General features: G+C 39.2%; 1 protein-coding gene across 9 annotated transcripts in view; it reads left to right on the top strand.

The window, feature by feature from the left end:
- Window positions 1-26,270, top strand: part of SLC38A9 (solute carrier family 38 member 9) — a 78,738-nt gene that overhangs the window by 25,522 nt on the left and 26,946 nt on the right. For 3 of the 9 annotated variants that reach the window (XM_060191048.1, XM_007518883.3, XM_060191043.1), the window contains 5 exons: window positions 10,539-10,671; window positions 15,251-15,372; window positions 15,502-15,565; window positions 16,076-16,169; window positions 25,360-25,530. In XM_060191048.1, the coding sequence (XP_060047031.1) occupies window positions 10,539-10,671; window positions 15,251-15,372; window positions 15,502-15,565; window positions 16,076-16,169; window positions 25,360-25,530 (584 nt within the window). Of the gene's footprint in view, window positions 1-169; window positions 377-7,092; window positions 7,202-7,229; window positions 7,312-10,410; window positions 10,672-15,250; window positions 15,373-15,501; window positions 15,566-16,075; window positions 16,170-25,359; window positions 25,531-26,270 lie in introns of those variants that run through there. The other 6 variants (XM_060191046.1, XM_060191045.1, XM_060191047.1 and 3 more) reach the window with 6 other exon arrangements.

Here is a 26,270-nt window from a genome sequence, read left to right as displayed (position 1 = left end):
ACATCTAAAGATAGGTGACAATGTGAAATTTGTCCTGTGGGAAATTATCGTTGTCATTTGTAGTTGATAATCAGAAGAGATAGTGTGGTGAATGTAATCATTCACTTTTAGATTCCATTATCTCTGAATACAAGAACTGATGAATGGTGGTTGAATGCTCAGGATTTTGTTGAAACCTCTAGATTCTATGATAAATAATTGGCCACTGTGACAGAACACAGGTCATTAAAATCCATTCCACTGCAATAAATAGGCAGGAGTTCAAACAGTTTTCTGATAATTAACATCATAGATTAAATAGAAATATATTTTCTATCATGAAACTTGTCAAAATGAGAGGGTATCAACTATTTACAATCATAGGATAACCACCTAGGTAAGAATGTTTTAAGGAAGGCAGATATTTATAGGGATTATGCGGTATTGAATGCTAATTTGCTTGTGAAATAATTTATGTTTAAAAATAGATAATCATACTTTACTTAATAAAAAAGTATGAGTGTCATAAAACAGTTATGAATATCCTATATACATATATACTACTTTACATTGCATATAAATAAAACTCGGACATGATGTGGAGAAACTATCTCATTGAAAAAAATGAGTCTGAACGGTCTCCAAAATTTCAGTGATTTAAGTCATAAGATGGCTATAGTGATATGCTGACACCAACTGTATAATATTCAACTGTATTTCTACAACTATACATATTGTTTTTAAATCAGGGTTACTTTAGCCTCATAGTGTCTTTTTCCTTCTAATATGCAGTAAGTACCAAGTAATTAAGATAATAGTTCTCCTTGTACTAGCTAAATCAGGGTCACTGCCTTCAACTACCAGAGTACAGAAAACAACCTTATGATATTTTTACATTTATTCCCGAGTTAGCGTGTGTGGCTGATTCTATCACTTCCACTAGATGGCAGTCAAACTCAAGTACCAGTTCAAACGTAGCCATTTTAAACTAAGGCATTCCCTTTTGCAGGGATACAGTATGGTGGTCTGCGTAGCCAAAGTAGAGCTGGGAGATAATCATAATTAGACTTAGATGGAAGAAGAAGCTTGGAGGAAGTTCTGAGAGCTACACAACTTAACTAACCCCTCTGCTGCCCTCTCCCTCCATCAGTCTGGCTAGGGGTAGAGTGCGGAATGTAATATGTGATGAGATGGGGTGGTATTGACCCCAAAAGGCCATTATTAATTGAGCCGGTAGTAAGTATATCTTAACTAGAAAATGCCAAATTGTTTCCACTTCCACAGATTTACAATTCCACCAATTTACATTCTTACTAAAATGTGTAAGAATTTGCCTTGTCCGATTTATTACTAGTGTTGGCACTGTCCTATTTCTCAATTTTAGTCATATCATAGTGACTTTTTACAAGAGGATGTGATTAGAAGAACGTTACTGACTGAGATTTTTATATTTTCTGGAGTATGTGCATTTACTCTTTCAACTACCTCTCACTTTCTCTGACTCTTTCTCATAGCAAACTCTTTGCAAGGACTGTACTCAGCACATGCAGCTTTTTGCTTGAACCCATTTCAGACAGGCTTTGGTTCCACTCCGCTGAAACTGCTCATATCAAGGTCACCAGTGGTAATTTCACTGACCAGCCCTCATCTTGCTTTCCATAGGCTAGGTCTTGGCACAGGTTATCATGAACTGTTTTAGTAGTTAATTGGCTTGTGAAAACAATTTTTAATTAACTTGATTATGTCACAGTAAAATGACTTAATTTTTATAGACTCCTCTTCCTCCGCTTTCTCCTTTCTCTTTTTAAATTGCTGTTAGGGTTATTGCTGGGGCTCCATGCCAGCACTACAAATCCACCATTCTTAGAAGCCATTTTTTCTCTTTTTCCTATTTTATTCAACAGGGTAAAGAGAAATTGAGAGGAGAGGGTAAAGGAGGGGGAGAGAGAAAGACAGACACCTGCAGACCTGCTTCACCGTTCGTGAAGCATCTTCACTACACGTGGAGAGCAGGGCCTTGAACCCAATTCCTTGCAAGGGTCGTTGCGCTTAGTACTCTGGTGCTTAACTGGGTGTGTCACCCAGCCCCCAACTGCTGGTTTTTGTTTTGTTTTGTTTTGTTTTTTAACCAGAGCACTGCTCAGCTCTGGCTTATGGTGGTATGGGGGATTGAAACTGGGACTTTGGAGCCTCAGGCATGAGAGTCTCTGTGCATAACCATTATGCTATCTACCTGCTCGCAAACTGCTTCTTTTTTATAGAACATTTTGATATTTTAATTACTTTGTCACTGACCCACCAAGTTTTTTTATATATATTTTATTTAATTTATTTATTGCCTTTTGTTGCCCTTGTTGTTTTATTGTTGTAGTTATTGTTGTTGTCGTCGTTGTTGGATAGGACAGAGAGAAACGGAGAGAGGAGGGGAAGACAGAGAGGGGGAGAGAAAGATAGACACCTGCAGACCTGCTTCACCGCCTGTGAAGCGACTCCCCTGCAGGTGGGGAGCCGGGGTTCGAACCGGGATCCTTATGCCGGTCCTTGTGCTTTGCGCCACCTGCGCTTAACCCGCTGCACTACAGCCCGACTCCCCCAAGTTTTTTTTCAATTAAGTCATAAAAAAATTGAGTGGATTATCCCTATGTTGTCCCCTGATTCTAAAAGTATTGCAAGTTTTGGTGGCTCTGTAAGATAGCCTCATTCGGGAAACCTGAGTGTAGCCTATCAAGGAACTCTATTTCTCCAGCTTCTGTGTGAGTCGAGAATTATTTCAGAATAGCCAGATTTTCTTAAAAATGATAATCACATTAATCACTATATTTTATTTCTTAATCACATTTTGAGATCTTTCATTATGACATAAACAGTTTTTTTTTTAATTTTTTATTTAAGAAAGGATTAGTGAACAAAAACATAAGGTAGGAGGGGTACAACTCCACACAATTCCCACCACCCAATCCCCATAACCCACCCCCTCCCGACATAAACAGTTTTAAGCCCTAATATGATAGTGACCAAATTCACAAAGTCCCTGAGCCTGTGGAGTTTATATTTACTTATTGTGGTACATGCTGTACATTATTTGAAATATATTTTTTAATTTTCTTTATCTGGGGATTAATGGTTTACAGTCAACAGTAAAATATAGTAGTTTGTACATGTGTAACATTTCTTAGTTTTTTATTTCAACCCCCTTTAGGTCCTCCTCTGCCATCATGTCCCAGGACCTGAATCCTCCCCTGATCCCAGAGTCTTTTACTTTGGTGCAATACACCAAACCCAGTCCAAGTTCTGCTTTGTATTTTCTTATGTTTCAGCTCCTCTTTTTATTAGTGGTTTAATACTGATCGACAAGACTGTGGGATAAGAGGGGCACAATTCACACAACATGGTGTAAATTCTAAGGAGAAAATGGAAAGCTGTGATGGTGTATAAGAAATGGGAAAAGCCTCCAGAGAAGAGGGGCTGAGATATTAGATATGGCGATAAGATGGCCAAAAAAAACCAGGTGCTTGCCATTTTAGATGTGCTGATGAAGATCACCAGATATTTCACTGAGAAAGGGACAGTGGAGGAAAGGCTTGAAAGAAGCAAGTTAATGCAAATATTTAAGAGGAAAGGTCTTCACAGCCTCTGCTTATACCTGATAGTAATAGCGAAGGTCCTGGAGGAGGTGCACACCAGCAGTGCCTCGGAATGGGGCGGCTATCTGCTTAGTGTTGTGGGCAATGAAAGCCAGGCAGGAGGGCGAGGCAGGGTGACTGGGCAAAGTCTGATAAATGAATCAGGAGTCCATGCTAAGATGGTTTAAATTCCAGTAGCGTAGTCATGATATTGAAAGTATGTGACCAGATGAACCCACTGAGAGATTAAGAGGAAAGAAAATGTTTGTGGATCAAACTCTAGGCAATTCTGACCTCTGAGAGTTGGGAGTCTGAGAAGGAACCAGCAGAGGAGTCTGAGCCTGTGTTCTTCCACTAGGAGTATATTCCTGGTCGCCATAAGAATTCCTTCTGAACGCTGACCCCGTTGACCTCCTCTCTTACTATTACTCCTTCCCTCTCTCCTCCCTTCCTATTTTTAATGGTTTGTTTATTTAATCAATTAATTGGATAGAGACAGAGAGAAAGCAAGAGGGAAGGGGAAGATAGAGAAGAAGAGAAACAGAGAGATGCCTACAGCCCTGTTTCACCTATTGTGAAGCTTTCCCCTGCAGGTGGGGACTGGGGGCTGGAACCTATGTCCTTTGGGCTTCCTTTCTTATTCTTCCTTACTCTCTTTTCCTCCCTCCCTTCCTTCCTTCCTTCCTTCCTTCCTTCCTTCCTTCCTTCCTTCCTTCTTTCCTTCCTTCCTTCCTTCCTTCTTTCCTTTATTTCTTTCACCAGAGCACTTCTCAGCACTGGTTTAGGCTGATGATGAAGACTGAACCTGGAACTTAAGTGCTCCAGCTATGAAAGTCTTTGTATACCCATTATGCTATGTCTCCAGGAGAGAGAGAGGAGAGAGAGAGAGAGAGAGGAAGAAAGGAAGAAAGAGAAAGAGAAAGAATGACTATCAGCCTGGCATATGTAATATTGGGGATCAAACTCAAGGCCTCATGCTTGAGAGTTCACTAGTCTGCTGCACCACCTTCTGAGTGTTGTTTGTTTTAATAAAACCTGGCCACTTTCACTTTTAAAGTTTATAGAGAACTTTCTTCTGTGAATCACAGCATACCAGTTTGATCTGACATGCTTCTGATATCAGAATCACCTGTGTCAGTGATATTCTGTAGTATTATTCATGCTCTGCCTAATCATATCATTGCCAGGGTGGTGAGGAACAGCAGTTCTGGCCTTGCATAGAACTCTGTTTAAGAGTTCCTCAAAAGTGAGCAGCTGATATAAGGATAGTCAGTTCCCTTTGCCTTGTCTGTTAGTTTTCAGGGTCTGCTTACATGTATTTCCCACTTTTCTTGGTGAGTTGGAGCCCAGACTCAATTGACTTAAGCAACTATTTTAGTCTTCCTTGAAGACACCATCTTCCTGTTTTAATTGGTTGGAGGATGTGGGGCATCCTCCAACCAGGAACAGCTGTCAAGATAGCCAGCAAAAGAGAAATACTACATACTTTCCTTTTTTTTTCCTTTTTGCGTCCTCTAGGGCTGTCACCAGGGCTTAGTGTCATCATGACAAATGCTCCTGGTGGCCATTTTTTCCATTTATATGGGATAGGAGGACAGAAAGAAATTGAGAGGAGAGAGGCAGAGAGAAAGATAATCACCTGCAGACCTGCTTCTCTGCTTGTGAAACATCCCCCCTGCAGGTGGAGAGCCTGGGGCTAGATCCTAGGTACTCGTGTGGGTTATTGTGGTTAGTACTACATGCCCTTAACTGGGTGCACCACTGCCTGGCCCCATTCTTCTTCAGAAGAAGAAAAGGAATGATTCACTTCAGCTTTATCTTCCTCAGTGATCCACCCAACATGTGTCCCTCTGTAACCCACAGGACTCTGCACAGTCGTCTTCACTCTTCCTGTTGTTCAGAAGCAATCTCTTGTCCTCTCTTTTCTACTTACCTCTGGACTGGAATTACTTTTCTCCTTCAGTAGACTATGGTCCTTAAGGTTCTGTATGTCTTGTTCATTTTATTTTACTTTTTTATTATTGCAAGCAGGGTTAGCTGACACACTTCATGCCAGCACAGTGAATTCACTGTTCCCAGCAGCCATTTTTCTTTCTTTTTTTTTTTAATTTCTTTATTGGAGAAGTAATCTTTTACATTCGACGATAAATACAATAGTTTATACATGCATAACATTTCCCAGTTTTCCATATAACAATACAGCCCCCACTAGGTCCTCTGTCATCCTTTCGGGACCTGTATTCTCCCCCTCTCCCCACTACCCACCCCAGAGTCTTTTACTTTGGTGCAATACGCCAATTCCGACAGTCATTTTTATGTCCCTCTTTATATTATTTGATAAGACAGAGAGAAATTGAGAGGAGAGGGGGAGCTAAAGAGGAAGAAAGAAAGATAGATATCTGTTTCAGCACTTGTGAAGCATCTCCTCTACTGTTGGGGAGGGTGGTCAAACCCGGGCCCTTGTACACGGTGTGTTTGCACTTAACCAGATGCTTCACCGCTTGGCTCCCTGTGCTATTCATTGTTTAGTGTTTGTTAGCACAATGACTCATACTTGGTAAGTATATAAGTAATATACTCAGCCTTTGATGACAGTGAATAAAACTGGAGTGTAGAAAAGTGGGTTTTGTAAAAGAAGATGTTGTACACTTCAAGAAGCCAGAGATTATTAATATTTGTCTTGTTAACAGCAGGGATTGTCTAGGTGCTTAATGTCTTCTCTGTCATTTTAGACAAGTCGCCTGTCAGACATCCAGTTCAGTGGGCTCATTATTTTAAATGCTTATTTTCAAGAAAAGAAAATTGAACATTTGATTACTTTTTTTTTTAACAAGCTGCCTATTCTAACTTCAACTTTTACAGGTATTTGAATAAAGGAATAATTAAGAAGCCAAAGGTCTTCTTATTAAATATGAACCTTCTCATAGGGAATTGTTACTAAGCTTCAGAAAAGCGCGGCTGGTCAGTGGAAGGGTGGAGACAGGAAGAAAAGCCAAAAAATTTTAAGGAATTTAAGGAGTGGAACCTGGAAAAGGTGTTAGATAGAAATAAAGTTTCTCTGTTTGTGAATGTAATAAGTGGAAATAGAAAACATTGAGTCACATTTTTAAATATTTTAGGATTTTACTAAATGTTCCGAGTATTTTATTCTGTAGCCTGTTTATAAATATAAGCTGCTTCTACATGAAGTATCAGGTTTTCCACTGTGGCATAGTTGAACTATATTTCAAAAGCAGAATAACATTATGAAACTGTGTTCAAAAATAATAGCCCAGTTTCATATTTTTTTATTCTCAATTTTGTTCTCTGTATAATTAATTTTAAAAGCATTCTCAAATCCAACCAAAGTTCAGTTGAGAGAGCTTCATTTTTCTCAGATGAAGCTTTAATAAAGCATATGCTTTTAATAATTCAGTTTAAAATATGATGAATAGTATAATTTTGAAAGAGAAGCTCTTTTGAAAAGATTCCAAAATATTTATTTGAACAGGCACTCAGCATCTTGATGAAAACTGTTGGAAGAGAAAAGCTTTCAGAGTCATTCTGCTATCAGAGTACCCAAGCCAACTAAACTGGTACAGTTAACACTTCTGTAAGAGGTCAGATGTCAAGAAATCAAGTGCTTCTTTAAACTGCTTTTCTACAGGACTTCAAACCAACTTGGTAGTTCATATTAACACTATTGAATTTTCAGAGTAAACAGTTACAAGTAGGACATCATTATCACTATTCGTTAATATCACACTTATCAATGTTCAATAATCTTTTTTTTAATGTTATTAATTTTATTTGGTAGGACAGAGAGAAATTTAGAGGGAAAGGGGGATAGAGAGGGAGAGAGACAGAGAGATACCTGCAGCCCTGCTTCACCACTCATGAAGCTCTCCCCCTGTAGGTAGGGACCAGGGAGTTGAACCTAGGTCCTTAAACACTGCAATATATGCATTTAAGCAGACTCATCACCTGCTGGCCCCTGTTTTAGTAATCTTTCATTCTATCTAATTTCTGCATTGTGCTGTCATTCAGACTCCTAATTCTTTCATATATTTCATGGGGCATCATTTCTGCAAAACGAAAAGAAATGTCCAATAGAGTGTGTCTTGGGTATCACTAGACTGTCCCCTGGGTATGTGTTTATTATTTTTAAAATTTTTTTCCCTTTTGTTGCCTGTGTTGTTTTTTATTGTTGTCGTAGTTATTATTGTTGTTGTTATTGATGTTGTCATTGTTGGATAGGACAGAGAGAAATGGAGAGAGGAGGGGAAGACAGAGGGGTGGGAGAGAAAGATAAGACACCTGCAGACCTGCTTCAGGCTTGTGAAGTGACTCTCCTGCAGGTGGGGAGCTAGCTGGGGGCTTGAACCGGGATCCTTTCTCTGCTCCTTGCGCTTGGCGCCGCATGTGCTTAACTCACTGTGCTACCACGCAACCCCAGTGTTTATTATTTTGTGAAGCCTAGGACTCACACACGCAAGGTTGCACTGCTCTTGGACCATTTTTCATTCAGATAGAGATAAAGAGACAGCATAGCCTTGCAATTTCTTCCAGAGCTGTGAAATCTTCTATCTGGTGTTAGGACTTGATCCTGAGTCGTCATGTGCCCTGCCCAGTCTGCTGTCTCTCCAACCCCAGGAACATTTTCATATTGCATTTTTGTACTTTTGAGTATTTTACTAGAGATGTAAATTATATACAACAGTATAAAGCTTTCAAAGGGTCACTACTGTCTCTACCAATTTTTTTCCCTTCTTTTTTTCTGTGTGTGTAGGGGGTGGGGAGTATTGCTGGGGCTAAGTGCCTGTACAACAGAAACCCCATCACTCATTGGTGTCCTTCCCTCCCACTCCAACATAGAGTGTGACAGAGAGAGGGAGATGGGGAGAGAAAGTGGAGAGGGAGAGACAGAAGGAAAGACACCTGCAGGAATGCTCCATCACTCATGAGGCTTCTCCCTTGCAGGTGGGGACTGGGGTTTGAACTGAGGTTCTTGTACCTGTAATCATGTTCTGTCTGCTGGGTGTTCCACCACCTGGCCTTCAGACCACCAAACTTATATGTAGACATAGTTTACTCAGCCACTCACTCATTTCTTTTCATTACAGTTCTTTAAGATCTATTGACACCACTTAGTGCATTTAAATACTGTAGTGTGATTAGCATGGATAATATAGTATGTCGGCTTCTATGTCCACATATGTAGTAAGTGCTCTGTGTCTATGTTTGTCAAATTGAACTATATTGAACCCGCTGTATCTCGATACTATGGTAAACAGTAATAAAAGCAATATTCAAAGGTTAAATTTGATAACCGGGAAAGCAAAACTAAATTTAATCCCTATAATGCCATTTCTGACCATATACAAACCCATATAATGAAGGATAAAACTGCCTTGGAAAAATAGCAGAAATTAGGCAGAGGTAGATAGCATAGTGGTAATGCAAACAGACTCTCATGCCTGAGGCTCCAAAGTCCCAGGTTCAATCCCCTACACTACCGTAAGCCAGAGCAGTGCTCTGGTGAAATAAACAAATAAAAAAATAACAAAAAAGTAGCAGAAATTAATATTTCAATTACTTTGAATTTCCAAATACCCTCCCACAAGATTACATAAACATTTGTCTCCTGAAATAGCTACCATTTGGTTATCTTTGAGAGGTGAGGTGTGTAGAGATACAGAACTTTGGTGTGAACTATGCATTGTAATCTTACAATCTTGTAACAAACTATTAATAACAAATAAAATCAAAAAATAATATGCCATAGTTCAGTAAACATTAAGCTTCTTTCAGAACCATCAGAGTAGCGTAGCTATATGGAATCAGGGAAACATCGGCTGGTTTTCTTTTTCGTTTTCCCCCCTTCATTATATAGGTCGTCGATATACCGTCAGAAGTGGCAGATTGTGCACAGCTTGGGCGTGCCGTCATTGTGAATTCAGGGGGGGTCTGATAACTAGAAGGGGTGAAATGCTGTCAGGCTGTTGTGCCTGATCTTCCCAGTTGTTGTTTTTTTAATTTAAATATTTATTTATGAGAGGTGTGTGTGGGGGGGGGGAATGGGTGAGAATAGAACTAAAGCATCACTCTAAGTTCATAGTGTTGCTGGGGCTGGGTTCTGTACCTCATGTTTGCAAGTCCAGCACTTTACCCACTGGGCCTCCTCCTGGTCCTGGGCTGCTGATCTTCCTGTTTTAGACAGCACATTGCTGGAAGATTAGAACCTGAAGAACCAAATAGGCTAATGACTGAATGTGAAGACTGCGAGCCAGAATCTGCAGTTGATTGGATTTAGCGATAAAAAAGGAAGCCCACATATAAATAATGGCATAACAGGGTCTAGTACTGAACTCCAGGAAAAGTCAAATGAGAAAGAACAGCTCCTGTGTCATGATGTTCCACTTGATAATAACTTTGAATAAGTCTTTAAAAGGAAAGGGCTGAAACCACTAATCTTGTAAACATGAACCAAGAAATGAAAACTCTTGTCTATTGTAGGAAGTAACCAACCTGTAAAGAATGAGTAGAGTCCTCTTCAGTAGAGGATCATTATGTTTATAATTTCTCTGACTTAGTGCCAGAAACTTTTTGAGAGAAGATTCAAAGCTGTATCTGTATAATTCTTGTTAAAAACTGACATCTGCTATATATTTTTAAATAATTGATTGAAGCCTTTATTATGTCTCCCCTATGGCTAAATTCTTTTACATTAAAAAAACATATTTAAAGTAATAGTGCTATGTGAGACAAAGTCTTTATTGTGTGGATTAGATAATACTTCTTTTGTGACATTTTCTTTTCCCACCAAAAGTGAGAAGTGAAGGCCTTGCCTTGGCACATCCTATTTCTAAGGAAGGACAAGAAGTTATTTTCTTCAATGGCTGGCTCCCAGAATTTCTGGCTGAATGTTCTTTGTCAAGTATATATTCCCTTCTCTAGGCCTTTTTATATAGAGCCCACAAATATCGTCAATGTGAATGATGTCATTCAGAGGGTTAGCGACCACGCCTCTGCCTTGAACAAGAGAATTCATTACTACAGTCGACTCACTGCTCCCACGGACAATACGCTGGTAAGGGACTAGGCATTGCTGATTGTCTGAAGTTAAGTTGCGATGAATAATGAACAACATAAATCAGGGCAACTCCCTGCGTTTGAACTTTTTGCTGGATAGAATCCAAGGACAGCATCATGGAAAGTCAAAGATAGTAGTTAATACATGTCGGACATCTCAGGCTAGTTCATTCTTATCTAGCCTGGCACAGAGAGATTCGAAACAAGTTTTCTTTGTTGACAACAACAGTCTGGAAATTTGCTGGATTAAATTCTGCTAATCCCCAACCCTAAAAGCATTCAAGAGGATAAATTACTTTTGAAGTAGTTTGTAATGATATAATAATAAGAGGCTCTGGTTAATCTTTTCAGTTTTTAAGTTTGAAACCACAATGAGAAAATGCTTTTAGAACTGTTCTAGAGGATGGAGAAACTGAACAACGTGAGCACATATATAATCCTTTCCTCCTTAGCAACATCCATGGAGCAATCAAATACAAGTATCAGAGGAGAGATGCTAAGCAATTTTAATTTGGAGGTGACATACAGTCACATTTTCTTCACTCTTGTTACCGTTAAAACTATAAAAATGGGGGCTGGGTGGTAACACATCCGGTTGAGTACACATGTGACAGGATCTGGGTTCAAGCCCCGGCTCCCCTCCCCCTGCAGGGATGGTGCTTTATGAGGCTCGAACCGGGATCCTTATGGTGGTCCTTGCTTTTCGTGTCTGTCTTTCTGTCTTTTCTCCTCTACTCTGAAGTTCTCTGTCTTGTCAAATGAAAATAGGAAGAAAAAATCTGTAGGGGGTAGATAGCATAATAATTATTCAGAGACTCTCCTGGTTAGGGCTGTAAAGTCCCAGGTTTAATTCCCCGCATAAGCCAGAGCTGATCAGTGCTCAGGTAAAAAAAATAATAAAAAAATAAACAGGGAGCAGGGCGGTAGCACAGCGGGTTAAGCACACTTGGCACTAAGAGTAAGGATCCGGGTTTCAGCCCCCGGCTCCCCACCCGCAGGGGGGTCACTTAACAAGCGGTGACACAGGTCTGTAGGTATCTTTCTGGTTGTTTTTAAAAATACTTATTTATTTATTCCCTTTTGTTGCCCTTGTTTTATTATTGTAGTCGTTGTTGGATAGGACAGAAAGAAATGGAGAGAGGAGGGGGAGAGAAAGACACCTGCAGACCTGCTTCACCGCCTGTGAAGCGATGCCTCTGCAGGTGGGGAGCCGGGGCTCGAACCGGGATCCTTACGGTGGTCCTTGCTTTTCGTGCTAAGTGCACTTAACCCACTGTGCTACCGCCCTGCCTTCTGCAGGCGTCTATTTTTCTCTCCCTCTTTTTATCTCCCCATCCCTCTCAATTTTTCTGTCCTATCGAATAAAAAAAAAAAAGAAAGGAAAAAAAATGGCCTCCAGGAACGTTGGATTCGTGCCAGCACCAAGCCCCAAACACTGGAAGCAAAAAAGAAAAAGAAAAAAAAAAGATAACAACAAACTAAACGTTTATCTTTATGTTGGGTCAAAAATATTTGTGTGGGGAACCGGGCAGTGAAGGGAGTTAAGCGCACATGGGCAAAGTGCAAGGACCAGCGTGAGGATCCCAGCTTGAGCCCCCGGCTCCCCACCTGCAGGGGAGTCGCTTCACAGGCGGTGAAGCAGGTCTGCAGGTGTCTATCTTTCTCTCCCCCTCTCTGTCTTCCCCTCCTCTCTCCATTTCTCTCTGTCCTATCCAACAACAACATAATAACCACAACAATAAAACAGCAAGGGCAACATAAGGGAATAAATATTTAAAATATATATATATATATTTGAGTGGATGTAGTTCATTGATAGAGCAGATGCTTCACTTGTGTAAGACCCTGGACTTGATCCCTAGCAACGTACGTACACACACACACACACACACACACTCACTCTTTGGTTGCTTATGAGAATCGCTACATATAAGATATTCAAAAACTTGAAAGAGAAAACATTCTATAGGAAAAAAAAGATGATAAATTTTAAACAGGAACTAATGAAAAAGGAAGATGATTACTTGTCAACATAGGGCAAGGATTGAGCTAGTTACTTTGTATTCTCTATATCTCCTGTTACCCACCCCATAGCCACCTGACTGAAGTGAGTAAAGTGAATATTAAGACCTCCTCTTGTGGAGGCCAGGCAGTGGCAGACCAGGCAGAGCACACACATTACTATGCTCAAGGACCCAGGTTCAAGCCTTCACACCTTCACAAGTCACGAAGCAGTATTGCAGGTGTTTCTCTTTCTCTCCCCCTCTCTGTCTCCACCTGTCCCCTTCCCCTAAATTTCTCTGTCTCCATAAAAGAAGAAAGGAGAAAGAAAGAAAGAAAGAAAGAAAGAAAGAAAGAAAGAAAGAAAGAAAGAAAGAAATGCTTCTGCTTGGAGTGGTGGATTCATCATGCAAGCACAGAGCCCCAGCAATAACCTTGGTGGCAATAAAATAAATAAAAATAAATCCTATTATATAGCCAGTTAGAACTTCCAAAGTGTCCCACCCAGTTTTTCCACTTTTTCTTCTCAGAGGCTTTTTAAAAATATATACTTGATTATTAACATGAAAGAGAGAACTAGGGCATCACTCTGGCAAATATGATGGCAGGGACTGAACTCAAGATGTTGTGCTTCCAACCTGCTAGACCCAAGGGTTTTACATTAATAGTTGTATAAAGTTTTAGTTACACACACATTACAGTGTGCAAGGGCTGAGTTCAAGACCCTGGTCCCCTCCTGCATGGAGAAAATTTTAAAGATTTTTAAAAAGTAGTCTTAGTTCTATAAAGTCTTAGTTCTATAGGGCTAAGGATAAATATATTTATATATTTGCCACTAGGGATTTTACTGGGACGATGTGTCTACTTGATTCTACCACTCCTGATGGACTTTTTTTTTTTTTATTTAATAATTATCGATAAGACCATAGGACAAGAGGGATACAGTTCCTACCACCAGAGTTCTGTATCCCATTCCCTCCATTGGAAGCTTTCCTATTCTTTTTTTTTTTTTAAATTTTATTGGGGGATTAATATTTTCCAATCAACAATAAATACTAAAGTTTGTACATGCAAGCTTTCCTATTCTTTATCCCTCTGGGAACATGGACCCAGGGTCATTATGGGTTGCAGAAGGTGGAAGGTCTGGCTCTGTAATTGCTTTCCCGCTGAACATGGGCATTGACAGGTTGACCCAGACCCCCAGCCTGTCTCTCTCTTTCCCTAGTGGGGCAGGGCTCTGGAAAGGTGGCACTCCAGGACACTTTGGTGAGGTTGTCTGCCCAAGGAAGTCAGGTTGGGATGAACCTTCCTTTAAGCTAGTGGGTGGGAATCAGACACCAAAGCACTGTGCACCATTCATGAAGCATCCCCTTTGTGGTGCTCCCACGTGATGGCCATAGCTTCAGCTTGATTCTTCACATCTTTCTCCTAAAGCCCATCTACAATTCCCCCTTCCCTATCTCTCATCTTTCTTTCTTCCTATATTTCTTTCTTTTTTCTTTCTTTCTTGTAAATATTTATTTCTTTTGAGTCAGGGAGATAACCCAACCTATTAGAATACCAGTTTGCATGCTTGAGGCCCCTGAGGCTACAGGTTCAATACTCAGTAACACCTTATGATCAGTACTCTGGTCTGTTTCAACGTGTGTGTGTGTGTGTGTGTGTGTGTGTGTGTGTGTGTGTGTGTGTGTGTGTGTGTGTGTGTGTGTGTGTGTGTTACTAGTGGCTGACATCTAGAATTCCTTAGTCTTACTGGCTTTTCTTCCATTCCATGAAGCTAAAAAGAACATTTTGATAATTGCATATTCTAGGAATGCACTCTCATTTCAGAGGAACTGTATATAGTCTTTAAACTCTTAACTGGTTTGTATCTGGCATCTATCTTTCAAAAATAATATTCATTAACCAGAATACATATTGTTTATTTGTTCATATTGAAAGATGTGTATATTGCACCAAAGAAAAAGACTCTGGGGTAGGGGGGAGTGTTCAGGTCCAGGAACATGATGGCAGAGGAGGACTTAGTGGGGGTTGAATTGTTATGTGGAAATGTTATATATGTGCAAACTATTGTATTTCATTGTGGACTACCATTAAGGCCCCAATAAAGGAATTTTTAAAAAAGGAAGAATGTTGTGTATACACAGTCAGGTGATGCATAAAGATATTCTAGGGGGTCAGTTGGTGGCATAGCTGGTAAAGCATTCACATTACAGTGCACAAGGACCCAGGTTCAAGCCCCTAGTCTCCACTTACAGGGGGGAAGCTTCACGAGTAGTGAAGTAGGACTGCAGGTATCTCCTTATCTCTTTCCCTCTCTATCCTCTCCCCTCTCAATTTCTCTCTGTCTCTCTCCAGTAATAAGTAATAAATAATAATAAAAAAGGAATAGGAAAGCTATCGGGAGGGGAGAGGATACGGAGTTCTGGTGGTGGGAATTGTGTAGAGTTGTACCCCTCTTACCCTATAGTTCAGTCAATGTTTTCTTTTTATAAATAAAAACAATTATAAAAATAATATTCTATTTTGCTCATTTACAGGTTCTAACTCTTCCATTTCCTTTTCCTTTCTGCCAGGTTGCCCCAGACCATGTAGTTCCAGCTCCAGAAGAATGCTATGTATACAGCCCTTTAGGTTCTGCTTACAAACTTACAAGTTACACTGAAGGATATGGTAAAAACACCAGTTTTGTAACCATGTGAGTAAAACTACGTCTTTAATGTTTAGACTACATGTGAATATAATTTGCTGATTATTTTAATTTTTATCTTAAAGTATTTGAAGAGTCCAACTACGTATTTTTACTGCTATTACTCTGTGTTTTCAGTTTTATGATTTGGAATACCATGATGGGAACATCTATACTAAGTATTCCTTGGGGCATAAAACAGGTAATATATTTATTTGACACACCTTGTACCTGAATTTTTTTTTCTTTGTGTTGTCTTACAATTGAATACTTAGTAAATCTAAGTAAAGGGAGTCGGGTGGTAGCACAGCAGGTTAAGCACACATGGCACAAAGCACAAGGACCGGCATAAGGATCCAGGTTCGAGCCCCCAGCTCCCCACCTGTGGGGGAGTCGCTTCACAGGCGGTGAAGCAGGTCTGCAGGTGTCTATCTTTCTCTCCCCCTCCCTGTCTTCCCCTCCTCTCTCCATTTCTCTCTGTCCTATCCAACAACGACGACATCAACAACAACAACAATAAAACAACAATGGCAACAAAAGGGAATAAATAAATAAATAAAAATTTATAAAAAATAAAAATAAATCTAAGTAGAATTTATTTCCTCAAGTTGTTGGATTTTTAGCATGCTTGTCCAGAATAATATAATGTGACTGTATATAAATTTATTCTAACGGGATAATATATCTCTTCTATATTTTTATTTTCTAACAGGCTGGATTTACCACAGGAATATGTATCATCTTGCTGATGGGCCTTTTAACACTTTATTGCTGCTACAGAGTCGTGAAATCACGGTCTATGATATGTAAGAATTTGTCACAGTGAAAATAGATTAGTGATGTGGATATTTTTTTTAAATTTATTTCTTTATGGGGGAATTAATGTTTTACATTCAACAGTAAATACAATAGTTTGTACATGCATAACATTCCCCAGTTTCCCATTTAACAATACAACCCCCACTATGTCATTTATCATCCTTCATGGACCTGTATTCTCCCCAACCACCCACCCCAGAGTCTTTTACTTGGGGGCAATATGCCAATTCCATTTCAGGTTCTGCTTGTGTTTTCTTTTCTGATCTTGTTTTTCAACCTCTGCCTGAGAGTGAGATCATCCCATATTCATCCTTCTGTTTCTGACTTATTTCACTCAACATGATTTTTTCATGGTCTATCCAAGATCGGCTGAAAGCGGTGAAGTCACCATTTTTTTACAGCTGAGTAGTATTCCATTGTGTATATATACCACAACTTTCTCAGCCACTCATCTGTTGTTGGACACCTGGGTTGCTTCCAGGTTTTGGATATTACAAATTGTGCTGCCAAGAACATATGTGTACACAGATCTTTTTGGATGGATGTGTTGAGTTCAGATATATCCCCAGGAGAGGAATTGCAGGGTCATAGGGTAGGTCCATTTCTAGCCTTCTGAGAGTTCTCCAGACTGTTCTCCACAGAGGTTGGACCAATTGACATTCCCACCAACAGTGCAGGAGGGTTCCTTTGACCCCACACCCTCTCCAGCATTTGCTGCTGTTACCTTTTCTGATGTATGACAATATCACAGGAGTGAAGTGATATCTCATTGTTGTCTTTATTTGCATTTCTCTGACAATCAGAGACTTGGAGCATTTTTTCATGTGTTTCTCAGCCTTTTGGATCTCTTCTGTGGTGAATATTCTGTCCAAGTCCTCCCCCCATTTTTGGATGGGGTTATTTGTTTTCTTGTTGTTGAGTCTGGTAAACTCTTTATATATGTTGGTTATTAAACTCTTATCTGATGTATGACATGTAAAGATCTTCTCCCATTCTGTGAGGGGTCTCTTGGTTTGGGTAGTGGTTTCTTTTGCTGTGAAGAAGCTTTTTAATTTGATGTAGTCCCATAGGTTTATACTTGCCTTAGTCTTCTTTGTAATTGGATTCGTTTCATTGAAAATGTCTTTAAAATTTATGCAGAAAAAAGTTCTGCCAATATTTTCCTCTAAGTATTTGATAGTTTGTGGTCTAACATCCAAGTCCTTCATCCACTTGGAATTTACTTTTGTATTTGGTGAAATACAGTGATTCAGTTTCATTCTTCTGCATGTTTCAACCCATTGTTTCAACACCATTTGTTGAAGAAACTCTGCTTTCCCCATGTAATAGTCTGGGCCCCTTTGTCAAAGATTAGATGTCCATAGGTGTGGGGTCTCATTTCTGGGCTCTCAATTCTATTCCACTGGTCAGTGTGTCTATTCATGTTCCAGTACCAAGCATTTTTTATGACAATGGCCCTATAATACAGTTTGAGATCTGGGAGTGTGATGCCTCCAGTTCTGTTCTTTTTTCTCAAGATTGTTTTGGCAATTCTAGGTCTTTTCTGGTTCCAGATAAACATTTGTAGCATTTGTTCTATTCTCCTAAAAAATGTGCTTGGTATCTTGATGGGGATAACATTAAATTTGTAGATGGCTCTGGGTAATATATTCATTTTGATTATGTTAATTCTTCCAACCCATGAACATGGAATATCTTTCCACTTCTTTGTGTCTTTTTCAATTTCTTTGAGTAGTGACTCATAATTTTCAGTATACAAGTCTTTCACTTCTTTGGTTAGGTGTATTCCTAGATATTTTATTGTTTTTGTTGCTATAGTAAAAGTAATTGATTTCTGGATTTCAATTTCTTCTAACTTAGTGTTTGCATAGAGGAATGCCACTGACTTTTGAATGTTAATTTTGTAGCCTGACACCTTACTGTATTGCCTGATGATTTCCAAAAGCTTCTTGCTGGATTCCTTAGGATTTTCCATGTATACTATCATGTCATCTGCAAATAAGGAGAGTTTGACTTCTTCTCTTCCAATCTGTATCCCTTGAATTCCTTGCTCCTGCCTGATTGCTATGGCAAGAACTTCCAACACTATGTTGAATAGTAATGGTGATAGTGGGCAGTCCTGTCTAGTACCTGATCTGAGTTGAAATGCTTCCAGTTTTTCACCATTGAGTATGATGTTGGCTGTAGGTTTGCTATATATAGACTCCACTATCTTCAGGAATTTTCCATCTATTCCCATTTTTTGTAGTGTTTTGATCATAAAGGGATGTTGTATTTTGTCAAGGGCTTTCTCTGCATCTATTGATATGACCATGTGGTTTTTGGTCTTGCTTTTGTTGATGTGGTGGATCACATTTATTGATTGATTTACGTATATTAAACCAACCTTGCATGCCTGGGATAAACCCCACTTGGTCATGATGAACAGTCTTTTTGATATACTGCTGTATCCGGTAGGCTAGAATTGTGTTCAATATTTTGCATCTATGTTCATCAGAGATATTGGTCTGTAGTTTTCTTTTTTGGTTGTGTCCCTGTCTGCTTTTGGTATCAGGGTGATGTTGGCTTCATAGAAGCTGGCAGGGAGTATTCCAGTGTCTTCAATCTTCTGGAAGACTTTTAAAAGTAGAGGAATTAGTTCTTCTTTGAAGGTTTATTTGTAAAACCATCTGGTCCAGGACTTTTATTTTTGGGGAGATTTTTGATAACTGTTTCAATTTCATTAGCTGTGATGGGCCTGTTCATGTTATCCACTTCCTCTTTACTTAGTTTTGGAAGCTGGTAGGTATCTAGGAAATCATTCATTTCTTCCAGGTTCTCTAGCTTGGTGGCATATAGTTGTTCATAGAAGCCTCGCATGATATGTTGAATTTCTGCGGTGTCTGTTGTGATATCTCCTCTTTCATTTACTATCCGATTTATTTGGGTCTTCTCCCTTTTTTGTTTTGTGAGTCTGGCTAAAGGTTTGTCGATTTTGTTTACTCTTTCGAAGAACCAACATTTACTTTCATTGATCTTTTGTATGGTTTTCCTATTCTCAATGTTATTTATTTCTGCCCTAACTTTAGTGATTTCTGTCCTTCTGGTTGCTTTAGGGTTCCTTTGTTGTTCTTCTTCTAGGTCTTTAAGATGTGCAATCAGGCTGTTTATTTGTGCTTTTTCTTGTTTCCTAGTGTGTGCTTGTATAGCTATGAACTTCCATCTTAGGACTGCTTTAGCTGTGTCCCAAATATTTTGATAGCTTGTGTCTTCATTTTCATTGAACTCTCAAAACATTTTGATTTCTTCCTTGATTTCCTCTTTGACCCAGAAGTTGTTAAGAAGTGTACTGTTGAGCTTCCACATTTTGGCACTGTTACTAATCTTTTGTTGATTGTTAAGTGTTAGTTTATTTCCACTGTGGTCTGAGAAGATGCTTGGGATGATTTCAATACTCTTGAATTGGCTGATGCTGTCTTTGTGGCCTAATGTATGGTCTATCCTTGAGAATGACCCATGTGGATTTGAGTAAAATGTGTATTCCAGTTTCTTGGGATGAATGACTCTGAAAATGTTCAATAGTTCTAGTTTATCTATCTCTTCATTTAGCTCCCTTATGTCTTTACTGATTTTCTTCCTGGATGATCTGTCAAGTTGAGAGAGTGGGGTGTTGAAGTCCCCTACTATGATTGTGTTACTGTTAATATATTGCTGTAGCTCTTTCAGTAGAAGTTTGATGTATTTAGATGGCTTCTCATTGGGTGCATAGATGTTAATAATTGTTAAGTCCTCTTGATTGACTGATCCTCTGAGCATTAAGTAGTGTCCATTCCTATCTTTTTTAATCTTATCTATTTTAAAGTCTATCATGTCAGATATGAGAATAGCTGTTCCTGCCCTTTTTTGTGGGCCATTGGCTTGTATGATAGTTTTCCATCCTTTCACTTTAAGTCTGTGTTTGTCTTGTTGAGTTAGGTGGGTTTCCTGTAGACAGCATATTGTTGGGTTGTGTTTTCTGATCCATCTTCCTACTCTGTGTCTTTTAATAGGTGAATTCAGGCCATTGACATTTATTGATATCAAAGATTGAAGATATTTTAACGCCATTCTTGTAGAGTTTTAGAGTGTTTTGATATATGTCCTATTTGTGGTGGTCTGGTTGTTTATAGGAGACCTTTCAGAACTTCTTTCAGGGCAGGCTTGGTGATGGTTGCTTCCTTCAACTGTTGCTTGTCTGAGAAGGTTTTGATGCCTCCATCTAGTCTGAATGACAGTCTAGCAGGATATAGTATTCTTGGCTGAAAGCCTTTCTCATTGAGCACTCGATAGATATCTTGCCATTCTCTCCTGGCCTGTAGTGTCTGTATGGAGAAGTCTGCTGCTAATCTTATTGGTTTTCCTTTGTAGGTGACTCTTTGTTTTTCTCTTGCAGCCTTGAGGATACTTTCTTTATCCTTATTCCTTTCCATTCTAAGTATGACATGTCTTGGTGTCTTTAGGTCTGGGTTAATTCTGTTTGGGACCCTCTGTGCTTCTTGAATTTTTATATCTTTGATGTTGTCTAGACTAGAGAAGTTTTCAGCTACTATGGCCTGGAAAATGCTTTCTTCCTCTCCTTCTCTTTCTTCCTCTGGTATGCTAATAATGCGTATATTGTTTCTTTTGAAGTTATCCCATAGGACTCTGTTGTTGTTTTCAGCATCTCTTAATCTCTTTTTGAGATCTCTTACTTCTTTTTTAGTTGTCTCTAATTCATCCTCAATCTTGCTAATTCTGTCTTCAGCCTCATTGATTCTATTCTCTCTGCCCTCTACTGTTTTCTGGAGTTCATCTATTTTGTTGCCCTGCTTTGATACTGTTTTAGCTTGTTCAGCTAGTTGCATTCTTAGCTCAGTGATTTCAGCTTTCAGCTCTCTAATAACCATGAGATAATTAGTATTTTCTCCCATATTCTCATTTGTTGTTCCTGCATTTCTGATTACAATTTTTTCAAATTATTTACTCACTCCTGTTATTATTTCTTTAGCTAATGTTTGGATGTTGAACTTGTTATTTTGTGCTTCACCCTCTGGAGGACTTTTAGCTGGACTCTTGTCCTGGTTCGATTCTCCAATATTTTTTCTTGTTGTTTTAACCATTTTATATATTATGTTATGAGTTCCCTTTATCAGTACTTTTCAAATTATTGATCACTATTGCCTGGATTGACTTGTGTCTAAGTAAGTTAATTAAAGGGTTCACAGTGGTAGAAGTTAACAGTTATTTCAATCCCTGAGTTGGAGCTCAGTGATTTAAAAGACTCTTTTTTTTTTTTCCTTCCCTGTAGGATATGGGAGCCTGAGGGCTTTTAAACTGTCAATAGGCTTCTTAGCTTAATCACTGACTCCTGACCAAGAGATAAAGCAGGGTTTGGCAGAGATAATCCAGTGGTTATGCAAAGAGACTTTCACAGCCCCTCAGCTATGCCACCGAGGTATAGGTCTTCTCCTGAGTTTCCTGGTTAGATCTCTGTCCCCTGGTGTCCCTTCCTGTCGCTGCTCCAGATTCTGAGGGTAGTAGCAATGAAGACTCAGAGTTGCACTTGGTGAGTCTCTGGGGAGTCCTCTCCTCCCTTCAGCTGTCCCCTTGTTGGTGGAGCAGACTGGAGGTGGTGTCTCAACTGATAAACTGCTGAACTGTTAGCAGTCACTTAATCTCTCCTTAGGCCCCTCTCTCCTCTCTGTCACCAGCCACACGTGTTTGTACTCACGGGTGATTTACTGGGTTCCTGTGGTCATTCTAGTCCTGTCTTGTTGTGGTCCCGGGTGGTCTCCTTTGGTATTCCTAGTTGATCCGGGAGAGGAGAGGAGAGGAGAGGAGAGGAGAGGAGAGGAGAGGAGAGGAGAGGAGAGGAGAGGAGAGGAGAGGAGAGGAGAGGAGAGGAGAGAAAGCGATCTGCTGCTCGTAGCTCCGCCCCCGGAAGTCAAATAGTGATGTGGATATTAATAGGCATTTCTTACTGAGGTAGATCACTAATGTGTACATTGCACTGTCGTGTTAATTACTGGGTTGTCAGAAAAGTCATGACATGCTTTTTCTATTCAAAAATGTGTCATGACTTTTCCGATATCCCAATATTTTGGGCCTAAAGTTACTTTATTTATTTATTTATTATTATTATTTTTTATTTTTACCAGAGCGCTGTTCAGCTCTGGCTTATGATGGTGCAGGTGGTTGAACCTGGGACTTTGGAACCTCAGACATGAGTTTGTCTATATAACAAACATCATGCTATCTACCCTCCACCCTAAAGATTTACTTTATTAGAGCATAGGACTTGTGTACCTGAGGAAATCAATTCTGTTCCTAGCTCCACATGACTGGATATCCTAGAGTGATATTCTGGCCTCTCTCCTGTGTGTGATCTCTCTCTCTCTCTCTCTTTCTCTTTCATGAAATAAATAAAACTTAAAAGGGGGGGGGGGGTACAAGGGAAGCATGAACTAGGTTTGAGCCTAACCCCACAATACTGAAGAAAGAAGCCTCTGTGGTTTGGTTTCCCTTTCAATCTCTGTCCATATCTATCTAAAAAGAAAAATGGCTTGAGGCCATGAAGCCCTGATCAGGCTAGATAAAAGGGAGAAGGGGCTACTGCTGGCCTGTCAGTGAAGTAGTGACTGCCTCACAATTCACACAGGATGGGGGGTTCTTTGCAGGGCTGATTCATTTTGGTGTTAATTTCACCATAAGAATACTTTTTCAAAAATACATTTTCCTTTTTTAAATGTTTTTTTTTTTTTTTTTTTTTTAGTGAATGGAGACAGAGAAGTTGAGAGGGAAGAAAAAGGGAGAGATTAAAAAGAGGCATCTGCAACACTGCTTCACTGCTCATGAAGTTTTCTCCCTGCAGGTGGAGACTGGGGACTTGAACCCAGGTCCTTGTGTGATATAGCATGTGCATTTAACTGGTACACTACCACGTAGCCCCAGAATACTTTTAACACCTTATGTTTAGTAATGTCTTTGTCAGAACTAAATTAAGAATACAGATTCTTATCAGTTAATAGTGGTTTCCTTTGGCCTGTCTCTACCAAAACACCTAGATGTTAGACTCAGCCAACAGCAGAATTCAAACTAGAATCACAAGAAAATGTGAGTAATAAGTCCTGTGTAGTGAATTCTAAAAGTTGTACCCTTATCTCTCTATTCTAGATCAGGGTAATAATATACTGTTTTTAAATAGTATAGAGCTTAAATAGATATTATTTCATTGACACTTAGCAAGTATGAATCAATAGGCCAAGCTTTGCTACCAGCTCTTATTTCTGTCTCTAATAAGGACTAAGTATTATTATTATTATCATTCTCATTCTCATTATCATTATCCATTTCTGACCTATTCCATATTTTAATGGCTTTTGTATTATATGAGTTTATTTAAATTTCCACATTATAACTCCCAGTATAATTTCTGGGGCTTTTTTCAGGTGATATAAGAGATACCCTTTTAGGTTTTTATAACCTAAACATAGCCTTTGGCTTTTGCATTATCTTCTAACTTTATAATTTTAGTTATTTATTTTGCCACCAGTCTTATCAGTGGGCTTTAAGTGCCTTCATGATAACTCTACTGCTCTAGGTGGCCTCTTCCTATCTTCCTTCCTCTTCTTTCTTTCTTCCTTTCTTTCTTTCTTTCTTTCTTCCTTTTTATTTATTTTTTTTTATATTTATTTTTTCCCTTTTGTTGCCCTTGTTGTTTTATTGTTGTAGTTATTATTGCTGTCGTTGTCGTTGGATAGGACAGAGAGAAATGGAGAGAGGAGGGGAGGACAGAGAGGGGGAGAGAAAGACAGACACCCGCAGACCTGCTTCACCGCCTGTGAAGCGACTCCCCTGCAGGTGGGGAGCCGGGGTTCGAACCGGGATCCTTATGCCGGTCCTTGTGCTTTGCGCCACCTGCGCTTAACCCACTGCGCTACAGCCCGACTCCCTCTTTCTTCCTTTTTCTTTCTTCCTTTCTTCCTCTTTCTTTTTCTCCCTTTCTTTCTTTCCTTCATTCATTCATTCTTTCTTTCTTTCATTCTTTCTCTTTTCTTGTTTTCTCTTATGGAGACAGTGAGACATAGGGAGAGAGGAAGAGAGAAAGAGAGAACAAGCGATACCTGCGCATTGTTCCACCACTTGTAAAGCTTCCTCTCTACAGGTGAGAACCAGGTGCTTGAGTCCGTCATGAGCATGATAATGTGTGCCTTCGACCTGTGCGCCACTGGCCAGCCCCAAATTCTGTTCTTATCTGCTTACAGGATTCATCTTATTTATTACATATAAAAGAGAGTTCACATGAGACGGAGAGAGGCCATCGCTTTGGTACATGCAGCATGAAGGATCAAACTGGGAACTTTAGACACAAAGGTCCAGTGGTCTAAGCCGTCGAGCCATTTCTCGAACCGCTGATTTTAAATCCTTAATTCAGTTGTCTGACATTTAAATTGCTATGTAACATTTAAATCATTATGTGATATAGAATAGTGCTTGAGAAAACTTTACTTCATATTATTTAAGCACCTCCAATATTATTAAATAATGTCTACTGTGACTTACTGATAATTTTGTCACTTTATTTTATTTTTTTAATCTTAAAAGTTCACAGTATGTTCACTTTTATTTTTAGATTATCTGTAATATCTCATTGCCCTGCATTGCCTTTTATGTGTTCCCTAGTGTTTTAATTTCTGTTATCTCCTTGGATTGGGTTTGGTGTATTGCACCAAAGCAAAAGACTCTGGGGTGGGGCGAGGGAACATGATGGCAGAGGAGGACCTGGGGGAGGGGTTAGACATTTATGTGGAAAACAGAGAAAATTCACACATGTACAAACTGCTTTATTTTACCATTGACTGTAAACAATTAGCCCCCACACCAATACAATAAAATTCCTGTGATCTCAGGACCAGAGAGCTATTGTACTGGGTAGCCTCACGCTGAGCACCACATGGGAGGTTCCATGGTACCTGAGAAAGCTCTGGTGCTTAAGGGGCCAGTGCCATAAAAGAATATTTTTTTAAATTTCATTTCAAAGTATGTTCTCATATCTGGTCATGGAAGGCCCATAATCTTTTGTGAGTATTTGTAAATATTAATTGGGTTAATACCAGGTATGAATAGGGGAAATATAACCAGCATCTTTTTTTTAACCTTTCCTCTTTTATTTTGACTTAGCATCAGTGGATACCACTACCTGGGAATACCCAGATGTCTGCAGATACTATTTTGGCTCCTTTGGACAGTGGTCGAGCCTCCTTTTCTCCATGGTGTCTCTCATTGGGGCAATGATAGTCTATTGGGTGCTTATGTCTAATTTTCTCTTTAATACTGGCAAGTTTATTTATAGTAAGTATACATCCATAGTATATGCCTTAATACAGTTACTTTCAGTTATCATAACCACTGTAATGTTTTTGTTTCAATCTTGAATTCTGTAAAAATTGATGTAAAAAGTCATATTTATAATTCTGGGAAATATGCTTGATTCAGTGTTTCTTTGGTTATGATCTTGAACATGTATGCGTTTATTTCTAAAAACTAGTTTTTAAATAAATAGTATTCCTTCAGATTCTCTAGCATAAAATATTTCTAAGTCTTGGAATGTGTTTTAAGCATTACTTCAATGTTTACCACAAAGTTTTAGTTAACGGGAAATTTTATGATGTACACTTGTGTTTATTGCTAAAGAATTTGATGTGTAAAGTCTTGGGAAAACAAATTTCAGTCACTTGTCTTCAAAATATTAGTATCTAAAATTAGTAAACTGTAAAATAGTGGGACTTACATGATAAATACCATGTACATAGTACAAAATTGTTATTTGCCCAAAGTGGCTATTTGAATTATGAAGGGAGTCTTAAAAATTCAGACACTAAAAATACTTTTTTAGCTGGATAAAGAAAGTTGTTTGTTTGTTTGTATGTTTGTTTTTCCTCCAAGCACTGCTAAACTCTGGTTTACTGTGGTGTTGGTGATTAAGCCTCAGGCATGAAAGTCTTTTTACACAGCTACTATGCTGTCTCCCCAGTCCAGAAAGTTCATTTTATATTGAATAAAATTCTGAATTTTGAAGTGGGGAGATAGCA

This window comes from Erinaceus europaeus, chromosome 5 (genome assembly GCF_950295315.1).
Source record: "Erinaceus europaeus chromosome 5, mEriEur2.1, whole genome shotgun sequence".
NCBI lineage: Eukaryota > Metazoa > Chordata > Mammalia > Eulipotyphla > Erinaceidae > Erinaceus > Erinaceus europaeus.
Note: the sequence above shows the minus strand (reverse complement) of the source record. Positions and strands in the feature narration are given on the sequence as shown.